Source organism: Nerophis ophidion, linkage group LG13, assembly GCF_033978795.1.
Source record: "Nerophis ophidion isolate RoL-2023_Sa linkage group LG13, RoL_Noph_v1.0, whole genome shotgun sequence".
Lineage (NCBI taxonomy): Eukaryota > Metazoa > Chordata > Actinopteri > Syngnathiformes > Syngnathidae > Nerophis > Nerophis ophidion.
In genome coordinates this window covers 27,370,495-27,382,902 of record NC_084623.1, presented here as the reverse complement: position 1 = coordinate 27,382,902, position 12,408 = coordinate 27,370,495, and the positions used below count along the sequence as shown (strand labels likewise).

The 12,408-nt window shown below is 39.4% G+C and overlaps 1 protein-coding gene across 3 annotated transcripts in view; it reads left to right on the top strand.

Moving 5' to 3' along the window:
- The window catches only part of LOC133564383 (inactive dipeptidyl peptidase 10-like), a 146,178-nt gene that overhangs the window by 96,708 nt on the left and 37,062 nt on the right, over nucleotides 1-12,408 (top strand). For all 3 annotated transcript variants that reach the window (XR_009809276.1, XM_061918639.1, XM_061918638.1), the window contains exons 14-16: nucleotides 9,038-9,145; nucleotides 10,169-10,254; nucleotides 10,326-10,373. Coding sequence is in view for 2 of the 3 variants with exons in the window: in XM_061918639.1 (XP_061774623.1) it covers nucleotides 9,038-9,145; nucleotides 10,169-10,254; nucleotides 10,326-10,373 (242 nt within the window). In the remaining variant the exon portion in view is untranslated. The remainder of the gene's footprint in view (nucleotides 1-9,037; nucleotides 9,146-10,168; nucleotides 10,255-10,325; nucleotides 10,374-12,408) is intronic.

Genomic DNA, 12,408 nt, shown 5'->3' with positions numbered 1-12,408 from the left:
ATACTGTAGCTTTGCACAGATTTGACTCTTTATTTTTGCAAATAAAGTCACTCGCAGTGTCAGTCGGTCGCTCTTTCAGTGTCTTCTTCTCTGCTCGCGCCGGTCTCCTTTTCAGTCGCCCGTCTTCCTGTGCTGGTCTTTGTCGCTCCGTGGCTCTCCGTACTTCTCGTTCGTCTGATCGCTCGTCTGGTCTTTCATTTGATCGTTTGTCTCCCTCCTTCTCCTTCTGCCTCGATTGCTCCTCCTTCTCCCCTTTTACACATCGGTAGAAGATGCAAAGATTGAGAGCAGGTGTGTGTTTTACGCACCTGGCTCTGATTGCTGCAGCGTCGCTCCAGGCGCTCCCCGCCTCTCCGCTCCGCCGCACACTCCGCCTCCTGTCCGCCATCTTGGGTTGGACCATGATTTGTCCTATCCCGCTGTCGGCCCGTTGGCTACGTTTCGCCACAGTGATGTTTTGTAATGTTTGTTTGCTCTCATAAAGTCTGCAGTGAGCAGAAATCAATGATGAAGAAAAAAAAAAAATTGTTGCGATGCGTTTTAAAAATGAATGCTTAAAATTATCAAAATATGTAAATATTATTAGGCAGAATTTAATGGCTCCCATAGGCTCCCTTGTAAGAAGAACTTTAGATAGAATGTATTTAATATTTAGAATACATTCAAAAAATAAAAATCCATCCATTTGTCATGTCTATCATAATGACTGTGAACTGCAAAATTACAAAAAAAGTGCAGTTCCCCTTTAAATGTTTGTTTGCTATACTTTTAATGTTTAGTATTTCCCTTTTAAGTATTATTTTGGTACTATTTGTAATTCCTTAACACCTTTGAAGTGTTCTGTCAAGCACCAACTTGGCAAGTTTAAATAAAATAAATCAAATGTGAGCAAAACCCCAAAAACCTTTTATCAAAGGCAATGACCATAAATTAAGCTTTCCACACATACTCAATGTTGACATCTATTGTTATATTTTGATAAAGACGGGGGGAAACGCGTACTCGAAACGGATACAAAGTGAAATCATGAAATGCAACCTTACCTGAGGAAAAACGATGCACATTTATCCGGGAGAGTCTTGATACTAAATTCCCTTAACCCAGCCACACACAAAGAAATTGTAGACCTCCATGCCTTTCCAAGTTTTTATCGGTTTTGTCGTGTAGAATGTCAGAAGCTCAGGATAGTTCAATATTTTTGGGAACTCCACCAACGAATTATACTTTATCACTAGACGCATCTTTTTTTTTTTTTTGATGGAGTATAGGGATCTATTTCATTGCATAGTTAGAGTTTTCGCTCATACTTGTGTTCACCTTGTGTACTCCGATAGCGCATGTTCTGCTCGCTGTACGACAGCCATCTTAGCTTGGGTGACCACCAATGGTTTTCACTTCTAGGAAGAACTCACTTGTTGGAATACAAGCATTAAAAAAGATCATGTTTGCTAATAGTTGTAGTACTTATAGTAGTGTACGTGTAGTTTCTTGAAGTTCTAGTACTCGTAGTGGTGTACGTGTACTTTATTGTACGGGAGTTGTAGTCGTGTATTACAGGTCATCCAGACAGTAATCACACAGCTTCACTTTTTTCACATTTTGTTATGTTAAAGCCTTATTCCAAATTGTAAAAACAAAACTAACAAAAAAAAAAAACTTTTTTTTTTCCTCAAAATGTTACATTGCCCTGTGATGAGGTGGCGACTTGCCCAGGGTGTACCCCGCCTTCCGCCCGATTGTAGCTGAGCTAGGCACCAGCGCCCCCCGCGACCCTAAAGGGAATAAGCGTTAGGAAATGGATGGATGGATGGATGTTACAATACCCCATAAGGACAATGTGAAAAGTTGTATTTACATTTTTTTCTAATTTATTACAACATAAAAACTAAACATCCATCCATTTTCTAGCGCTTATTCCCTTTCGGGGTTGTGGGGGGCGCTGGCGCCTATTTCAAATCACACAATATGGTGGTGGCAGCATCATGCTGCTCGGACGTTTCTCAAAGGCAGTAATTAAGAGACTAGTCAGGACAGAGGGAAAGATGAATGCAACAATGTAGAGACCCATCCATCCATCCATTTTCTACCGCTTGTTCCCTTTGGGGTCGCAGAGACATCCTGGATAAAAACTACTGCTTCCCATGCAACCTGATGGAGCTTGAGGCGTGCTGCAAAGAGGAATGGCCAAAGAGGAATGAGAAAAACTGCCCAAAAATATGTGTGCCAAGCTTGTGGCATTATTCAAAAAGATTTGAGGCTGTAGTTGCTGCCGAAGGTGCATCAACAAAGTATTGAGCAAAGGCTGTAAATACGTATGTTTATGTGAGTTCCTAGTTGTGTTATTTATAATACATTTGCAAACATAAAAAAAAAAAAAAAATCACATTGTTATTGTGGGTTATTGAGTGCAAGAATTTTGAGGACCTCATTAACTTATTCCTCCCTTACGGTGCTGGTATGAAATGCTCGACTTAAATGCAAGTTGCATTACACAGTAACACAATTTGGTTGGGCTTGATGGTGCATATGAGACTATAACCCATTGCCTGGAGGACAATAGGTTAGGGGAAGGGGACTGACTAACGGACTCCAACAACTCCAGAAGCCAGTACTGGCGGAAGGCTGGGCTTTGGGCTAGCAACTCAAACCTGTACAAAATATCGTATGCTGCAGAAACATTGATGAAAAACGTTAAACCCCAACGTCTTGGAAAGGAAGCCTCTTCAGTGCGTCACACTAAAGAGCAAATGACAATGTACATGGAAAAAACCGCAAGGAGACAGTGCGTCCATAGCTTCTGAGCCCTAGAGGACCGACCAACATTGCTACATGGAACGTGAGAACTATGTACGCAGCCAGAAAGACGGCAGTAATTGCGAAGTAGATGAGGAGGTACAAACTATCTCTCCTTGATCCGTGTGAAACCAGATGCTTCCAGTCAGGGCAGGTCGAGTTGGCGAGCGGAGAATCCATACTGTACTCTGGACACCCAGAAGACGTGACATCACACACAGAGGGAGTGCATTCATTCTTTCCACAGAGGCACAGGGGGCCCTCATCAGCTGGGAACCCGCCAACTCGAGTATTATCACAGCCAAATTCCAAACTACACACAAGAAAATAAACCTCCACGTAGTACAATGCTACGCTCCCACTAACGACGCAGACGATGAAATCAAGAAACATTTCTACTACCAACTACAAACCCAGTTTCCATATGAGTTGGGAAATTGTGTTAGATGTAAATATAAACGGAATACAATGATTTGCAAATTATTTACAGCCCATATTCAGTTGAATATGCTACAAAGACAACATATTTAATGTTCAAACTGATAAACACTTTTTTGCAAAATAATCATTAACTTTAGAATTTGATGCCAGCAACACGTGATAAAGAAGTTGGGGAAGGTGACAATAAATACTGATAAAGTTTAGGAATTCTCATCAAACACTTATTTGGAACATCCCACACGTGTGCAGGCTAATTGGGAACAGGTGGGTGCCATGATTGGGTATAAAAGGAGCTTCCGTGAAATGCTCAGTCATTCACAAACAAGGGTTGGGAAACGGTCACCACTCTGTGGACAAATGCGTGAGCAAATCTTCAAACAGTTTAAAAACAACATTTCTCAATGGACTATTGCAAGAAATTTAGGAATTTCACCATCTACGGCCCGTAATACCATCAAAAGGTTCAGAACATCTGGAAAAATCACTGCACTTAAGCGATGATATAACGGACCTTCGTTCCCTCATGCAGTACTGCATCAAAAAAGTGACATCAGTGTGTAAATGATATCACCACATGGACTCAGGACCACTTCAGAAAACCACTGTCAGTAACTACAGTGTGTCGCTAAATCTGTAAGTGCAAGTTAAAACTACGCTGCAAAGCCAAAGCCATTTATCAACGACACCCAGAAACGCCGCCAGCTTTGTGGGGCCCGAGTTCATTTCAAATAGTTTTTTGGAAACGGTGAACGTCGTGTCCTCCGGACCAAAGAGGAAAAGAACCATCAGGACTGTTCTAGGTGCAAAGTTGAAAAGCCAGCATTTGTGATGGTATGGTGGTGTATTAGTGCCCAAGGCATGGGTAACTTACACATCTGTGGACGCACCATTAATGCTGAAAGGTCCATACAGAATTTGAAGCAACATCTGTTGCCATCCAAGCAACGTTATCATGGACGCCCTTGCTTATTTCAGCAAGACAATGCCAAGTCACTTGTTACAACAGCGTGGCTTCATAGTAAAACAGTGTGGGTACTAGACTGGCTTGCCTGTAGTCTAGACCATTGCTTTCGTCCTCTTCAAGGTTCTCATAGTCATCATTGTCACCGACGTCCTACTGGGTCATCATTGTCACTGACATCCCACTGGGTGTAAGTTGTCCTTGCCCTTATGTGGGCCTACTGAGGATGTCGTAGTGGTTTGTGTTGTGGTTTGTGCAGCCCTTTGAGACACTAGTGATTTAGGGCTATATAAGTAAACATTGATTGATTGATTGAGACCTGTCTCCCATTGAAAATCTGTGGTGCATTATGAAGCTTAAAATACCACAACAGACTGTTGAACAACTTAAGCTGTACATAATACAAGGGAAATAATTCCACCTGAAAAGCTTCAAAAATGTTTCTCCTTAGTTCCCAAAGGTTTATTGAGTGTTGTCAAAAGAAAAAGTGATGAAACACAGTGGTGAACATGCCCTTTCCCAACTACTTTGGCACGTGTTGCAGCCATGAAATTCAAAGGTAATTATTATTTGCAAAAAATAAAAAATAACGGCGTGGCGCAGTGGAAGAGTGGCTAGTGTCAAAGCGCTTTGAGTACCTTGAAGGTAGAAAAGCGCTATACAAGTACAACCCATTTATCATTTATGAGTTTGAACATCAAATATCTTGTCTTCGTAGTGCATTCAATTGAATAGGGGTTGAAAAGGATTTGCAAATCATTGTATTCCGTTTATATTTACAGCTAACACAATTTCCCAACTCATATGGAAACACGGTTTGTGTATCACATACTTGAGACCAAAAAATGAAAGGACATCAGGATTCTGATGACGGATATGAACGCAAAGTTAGGAGGAAACAACAACGGCTATGAATTGAACATGGGAAGAAAAGGACTAGGAACCATTAATGAAAACGGAGAAAGATTTGCAGCAACTCGTGCAGACAACAGCTTGGTCATTGGTGAGACAATTTTCCAACACAAGGATGTGCCTAAAGCAACCTGGGTGTCTGCTGACCATGTAACAGAAAACCCGATCGACCACATCTGCATTAGCCAAAGGTTTAGACGCTTATTGCTGGAAGTCAGAGGGAAAAGGGGAGTTGACGCTGGATCAGGCCATGACCTAGTTACAGCAAAAATCCAGCTGAAATTAAAACACACAACACATAGAGAAGGATGTGTCAAATTTAACATACAGCAATTTCAAGATATAGGCACATCAGAACTCTACAGAGTCACACTACATAACTGGTTCCAAGCACTACAAGGCCTGAAAGAAACTCCTACATCACTAGAGGATAAATGCCATTGTCTAAAAACAATATGAAAAGAGACATGTCAAGAAGAGGTTGGGAGAAGAAAGGGAAATAACTAACCGTGGCTTTCCATGAAAACGTTCAATAAAGTAGATGAGAGAAGGGAAAACCAGAAGAATGAAGGTCACAGCACAGAAATAATATGAAGCAGCAAACAAAGAAATGAATAAAAGTGTCAGAAAGGACAAAAAGAAGTTCATTGAGGATTTGGCACAACAGGCGGATGAGGCAGCAGGGATAAACAATCTCAAAGAACTTTACATAACTACAAAAAAACTCATAGGCAAGTTTCAACAGTCACAATCACACATTAAAAACACACAACCAAGGAGGAGCAACTAAAGAGATGGACAGGACAATTTAAAGAACTGCTCAATGAAAAAAAACCCACCCAACTGACAGCAGAGATCCCACCAGCCACAGACCTGTTGGAAATAAACTGCAACCCTGCCACCAAGACAGAAATCAAGAAGGCCATCAGGGGCCTGAGAAGAGGCATGGCAGAGGGACCGGATGAGATCCCTGCTGAAGCCCTAAAGGCAGACATCGAAACCTCCACCAGCATGCTCTACCATCTCATGCAAACTATTTGAGAGGAAGAAAATGTCCCATCAGACTGAAGAGATGGCATCATTGTCAAGATTCCCAAGAAAGGAGACCTCATGGAGTGCAAGAACTACAGAGGCATAATACAACTTTCATTGCCAGGGAAGGTGCTCAACCGCATCCTACTGGAGAGAATCCAAAAGGCAGTCGATGGTAAACTGAGGGAAAACCAGGCTGGTTTCAGGAACAACTGATCCTGTGCAGATCAAATAGCCACACTCAGGATTATCATTGAACAGTCAACTGAATGGAACTCTACTGTGTACGTCAACTTCATTGATTTTGAAACAGCTTTTGACAGTGTTGATAGGGAGATGCTGTGGAGAGTGATGGTTCAATATGGCATTCCACCAAAGTTGATTAACCTTATCAAGAACACCTGTCGAGGGATGCAGTGTCATGTCCTCCATGAAGGCTGCCTGTCAGAGCCCATTGAGGTTCTGACTGGGATGCGGCAGGGATGCATGCTCTCGCCCCTTCCTGTCCATCCTGTGTATAGATTGGACAATGACACAAACTGCAAGCAATAACCGAACCGGCGTACAGTGGAACCTGACCTGGATTTTGCTGAGGATTTAGCAATCCCAGCACACACACAACAACATATGCATGAGAAATCATCCAACCTGGGAACAACAGCTGCTTCGCTCGGACACAAAATCAACACATCAAAAACTATCGCCAACAAGAACAACTCCCACATAAACATGGATCATTACCAGTTAGACGAGGTTTCCACCTTTACATAGAGTACTTAGGAAGCATTATTGCTGTGGACGGAGGAACGGAGGAATATGTCAGTGCCAGAATTGGAAAAGCGAGGACCACATTCATTATCTTAAATAACATCTGGAAAGCAAAAAACATATCACTCAAGACCAGACTGCAAATCTTGAACTCAAACATCAAATCCACTTAACAGCTCAGAAACTTGGAGGATCACCACCAACATACTCAACAAAATACAGATATTCTTCAACCGCTACCTCCGTCGCCTCCTCCGTATCTACAGGCCTAACACCATCTCCAATGCCTACTTGTGGGACCTCACTAATAAGACACAATAGAAACACAAATCACGAGGAGGAAATGGAACTGGATTGGTTACACACTGCGTAGAGACAATAGATCAATCACGAAACATACTCTAACATGGAACCCACAAGGCAAGAGGAAGAGAGGAAGGCCTAGAGCCAACTGGAGAAGAACCACAGAGCAGGAGATGAAGGCGCAAGGGCTGTCATGGCAACAACTGGAGCGGAGGGCAAAAGACTGAAGGGGATGGAGGAGTTTCATCAATGGCCAATGTTCCTTAGGGAAATTAAAGGATTAAGTAAGCCTAAGTATTAATGTATTCCATTTTGAAATAGGGTTGTGACATAACAAAATGTGGAAAAAGTGAAGTGGTGTGAATATTTTCCTGATGAATTGCACAGTGTGTTGTAGTAGTGTATTGTAGTTTTTTATGGTTATATTTTTATATTTCTTGTAGAAGTGTACTTGGGGTTTCTTGTAGTTGTACTACTTGTAGTAGTGTAATGTACTATTTTGTAGTTGTAATACTTGCAGTAGTGTACTTGTAGTTCCTTGAAGTAGAAAACATATGTAGTATTGTATTGTAGTGTATTAGTGTACTTGTAGTTTTTGTAGTTGTGCTTGTAGTAGTGTATTGTATTTTCAGGTATTTGTACTACTTGTAGTTTGTTCTACAGGAGTTGTAGATGTGTATTAGAGTGTTCTAGTAATGTAGTGTAAAGTCTTGAATTTGTAGTAATGTATTGTAGTTGTTTGTAGTGGTAGTTATTGGGGTACTGTACTTGTAGTTTCTTGTAGTTGTAGTGCTTGTGGTTTTTTATAGTTGCCTCGTGTTGTTCCTTGTAGTTACTTACTGCAGTTTTTTGAAGACTTCATACTTGTAGTAGTTTATTGTAGTTTCTTGTACTTGTAGTATGTGTTGTAGTGCATTGTAGTTTCCTGAGTTTGGATTTTTTGTAGTAGTGTATTGTAGTTTTAGAACAAACATATTGTAGTAATGTATTGTAATTAATTGTTGTAGTAATAGTTTTAGTAGTGTATTTTAATTGTTTTAGTAGTTGTAGTAGAATATTGTAATTGTAGTTTTTTAGTATCTGGTAGTAGTGTATTGTAGTTTCTTGTAATAATTGGAGTACCAGTTCTTTTAGTCAGGTGTTATAGTTTCTTGTGGTTGTAGTACTAGTAGTAGTGTATTGTAGCTTGTTGTAGTTTTAGTTTTTGTTGTAGTGTTTTGTAGTTTGTTTTAGTATTTGTAGAGGTTTAGTGTGGTTTCTTGTTGTTTTAGTAGGACTTGTAGTAGTGTATTGTACAAACAAAGTTTCTTGTGGTTGTAATACTTGGATTAGTTTTTCTTAGCTGTAGGAGATGTAGTAGTGTATTGTAGGTTCTTGCAGTTGTAGTACTTCTAGTAGCATATTGTATTTCCTTAATGTCATTTCTTGTCATGCGACGGCATCGTATTGTGATTATGTGTGACTCACTAAGGTGTTGATTGACAAACTTGTAGACGACAGTACTTCCAAGCAATACAACACGCTTTTAAGAAGGAGGTTGTAGTGATTTAAAAAATGCAGACGAATAATATGGCAATGTGCGGTAAAAAGGGGATTTATTGATTAAACAAACAAAACAAAAAGTGAGAGCAACAGGGAAGTGCTCTAAACGGACAAACTATGAGGGAAACAAAACCAAAATGTTGGAACACAGCAAAAACACTTACTAAGAAGGTGGAGCAGACGGCATCCACAAAGTATCAATATTGTTGAGTGATTTATTTCACAATGAAATATTTTATCAGCATATGAAAATATTTTTACTTGATTGCTGTGTTTTTTTTCTAGAATCAAGAACCATTCTTTTCGAAGGACCACACAGTATTCTTCATGACACTGCCGTTGAAACACGGCCTTTTCGGGACATTCCAGCATGTCACCATGATCTCCACCCAAGTAAAACTTCGACTAACTTAAACACACATGGATGAATTGAATAAGTTGTCAGACTAATTCATGACAAAGAAATACAAATTGTAGTGCAGTACGTTTTTCTGCCTTTCCTTACATGTGTTTACCTTTGATATTTCACCTTAAAAACTGTTTATTTTGCATCTATTTATTTTCCAGCGTGACCTCAAAGTTGTGTCTGTACACTTTTTTTTTAAATTTTGGCATGACCTGGCTGAAATTCACACAAAAACCTAAACTCAAAGAAAGGAAATAGTCAATGTATTTTACTTTGAACATTTCTAACATGTTTATTGAAATATTTTTTTTAACTTTGTAGGTTGTCACAATATCAGAGTTTCAGTAATCGATACCGATATCTATACATTTCCACAATTATTGATACTTGTTCGTTACCATGATAAAAAAAAACTGAAAAACCACTTTCAAATTTATTACTTTATTAAAATGTGTCAATTATTTCAGCTCACTCAACATATTCTTGCACAGAATTTTAATTTGCAGTATCTGCTGCCAGGAGGTATATGTTCAAATATGAACAGCAGTGTTTTATAACACCCTGGTACATCAAAACATAGATAACATTAGTCAGTTAATGTACATTCAAAGGCAAACAGTGGTGTGAACACCCTTCGAGTATATAATCAATCAATCAATGTTTACTTATATAGCCCTAAATCACTAAATTCATTATATTGTTGTCAATATTCTTTCAATATGGTGGCCCAAACAAGACTTTGTTTGTGGCCCGATTATGGTCTTTTATTTTACTATAACATTATTATTATTATTATTATTATTATTATTATTTTTATTAGACTCCTGAAGTGCCCCCATCCCACCTTAAACCTACCGTCACCACCCCACACATGTATGTTTATGTGCACTTATTTTATTTATTTTTTAAGTACGTTGGCGAATGCTGACAATCACGTATTAGGTTATATCTTTGGTTTTGTTTTTACACTGCCCTAATTTGTTTTTTTTTTGTGCTTCCTCTGATTTAAGGGACACGATGTCAAACTTATTCCTTTAACTTCAGGATGCTGGGAGGTGTCTCAAATTCTTGCATATGATGAGAACACTCAATCAATGTAAGATTCAAGAATCAGATCATACCATGTGGAGACAATGTTCTAAAAAATTATAATACCTTTGTTTTCAGTTTTTTCTTAAGTAAAGAAAACAGCTCAACGCAGCAACAATTATACAGGTAAGAACTAAAGTTGTACCTTGTAATACTAGTAATATGTTTTGTGAAGCAGCTTCTACCTTGAAAAACGTGTAAATATTTACAGCAGTAATTTTATAAAGTAATGTAATAGAAATGTGCAGTATTTATTTACCTTTGAGAGTTGACTTTTACAGTGTCTCCTACCAGCTGCTTCTCTGTCAAACACACCAGCTTCTCCATACTTTCATGAATACATGTCCACCATTTATACCGTATTTTTCGGGTTATAAATCGTTCCGGAGTGTACGTCGCACCGGCCAAAAATGCATGATAAAGAAGGTAAAAAACATATATACGTCGCACTGGAGTATAAGTCGCACTTTTGGGGGAAATTTATTTGATAAAATCCAACACCAAGAATAGAAATTTGAAGGGCAATTTAATCTTAAAGCTGCAAGCAGTGATGGACGGAACCGAGTATATATGGAAGTGGTTGAGGAGAGGGAAGTCTGGACTTCCCAGATATAAGTTAGAACAACACACTACTTTGTATTGTATTGTAGTTTTTACCTTCCACAACATGTCTACTGACAGATATAAGTTAGAACTATACACTACTTTTATTTATAAATGTTGTAGTTTTTACCCTCCATAATGTGTCTATTGACAGATATAAGTTAGAACTACACACTACTTTGTATGATGTTGTAGTTTTTACCTTCCATAACGTGTCTACTGACAGATATAAGTTAGAATGAAAATACATGGGTACGGCTAGTAGCTACTATTGGCAAACAGATAGACCTACCAACTCTGCGCATAAAAAGTGCAAATGGCCTTAAAACGCCTCAACAGTCAGGTAAGTACCCAAGATAAAGTCTCGACATACAAAGAATTTCAATCGGAGCAGAAACATAGGAGGAAACGGGATTAAAACCCGATGCTAACCGCCCATTGAAAATACATGGGTACGGCTAGTAGCTACTATTAGCAAACAGATAGACTTATCAACTCGGCGTAATATCTTAACATCGACACACTCTCTCGTTGCAACTCAGACCTGATGATCAGCACCTATAAGTTTACAATTAGTTGTAAAATGTTGGACGGTTGTTTTTACGATATGCAGGCAAACGACAACTTTAAAACATACCGGCTTGGCTACGGCACCTGGCAGCCATCTTGGTATAGACGATCACAGACCCTCCCTCAGCAGCAGACGGTACGGAAAAAAACCTAAAAAAAACCCGTCTCCCTCACTGTGTCTGCGCACGGCGGCCATCTTTGAAATGGTTTTCAGCGCAGCGGTTCTTTGAAGGCTAGCTAATAAGATCAAAACAGTAGCACTAATTAAAACTTTTTCATCAACTTTTAATTAGAAGGGTTCAATCTCTCTCTCGTGGTAGTTTGAAGCCGACACGACAAACGCGCTCAGAGGAGATCATGTTTGAAAAAAGGTGACCGGTTTTTACAAAAACTTTGTTTTGAAGGGGGAATTGCAAACTTCCTGTTGATTTTTGCTGGGGGTTGTCAGTATATGAAATGTAGGTCGAAGTGAGACCTACATAAAGGTTTCATGTCTCTACGACATTCCTACTGGAAGTCACAGACAGTTTTGTCCGTTTTCTTCCTAGGAGCAGTTTTGTCTGTTTTTTATTCCTAGGGGGCGCTAGAGCACAATTTTGAGTTTTGGGGTTAGGTTTTTTGATTACATCGCAATTTTCACCAGTCCTGATATGTGTGTCCAGTTTGGTGAGTTTAGAAGTATGTTAAAGGGGTCAAATTACAGCTCAAAGAGGCAAAGGTGAGCGTCTTTACGAAACTTTTGTCTTGAAGGGGGAATTGCATATTTCCTGTTGATTTTTGCTGAAAGATGTCAGTGGATGAAATCTAGGTTTACGTGAGATCTACATAGAAGTTTTTGTTTCATGTCGCTACGTCATTCCTACTGGAAGTTACAGGCAGTTTTGTTTGTGTTTTCTCCCTAGGGGCGCTAGAGCGCAATTTTGAATTTTGGGGTTAGGTGTTTTGATTAAATTGCAATGTTTGCCACTCCTAATGTGTGTGTCAAATT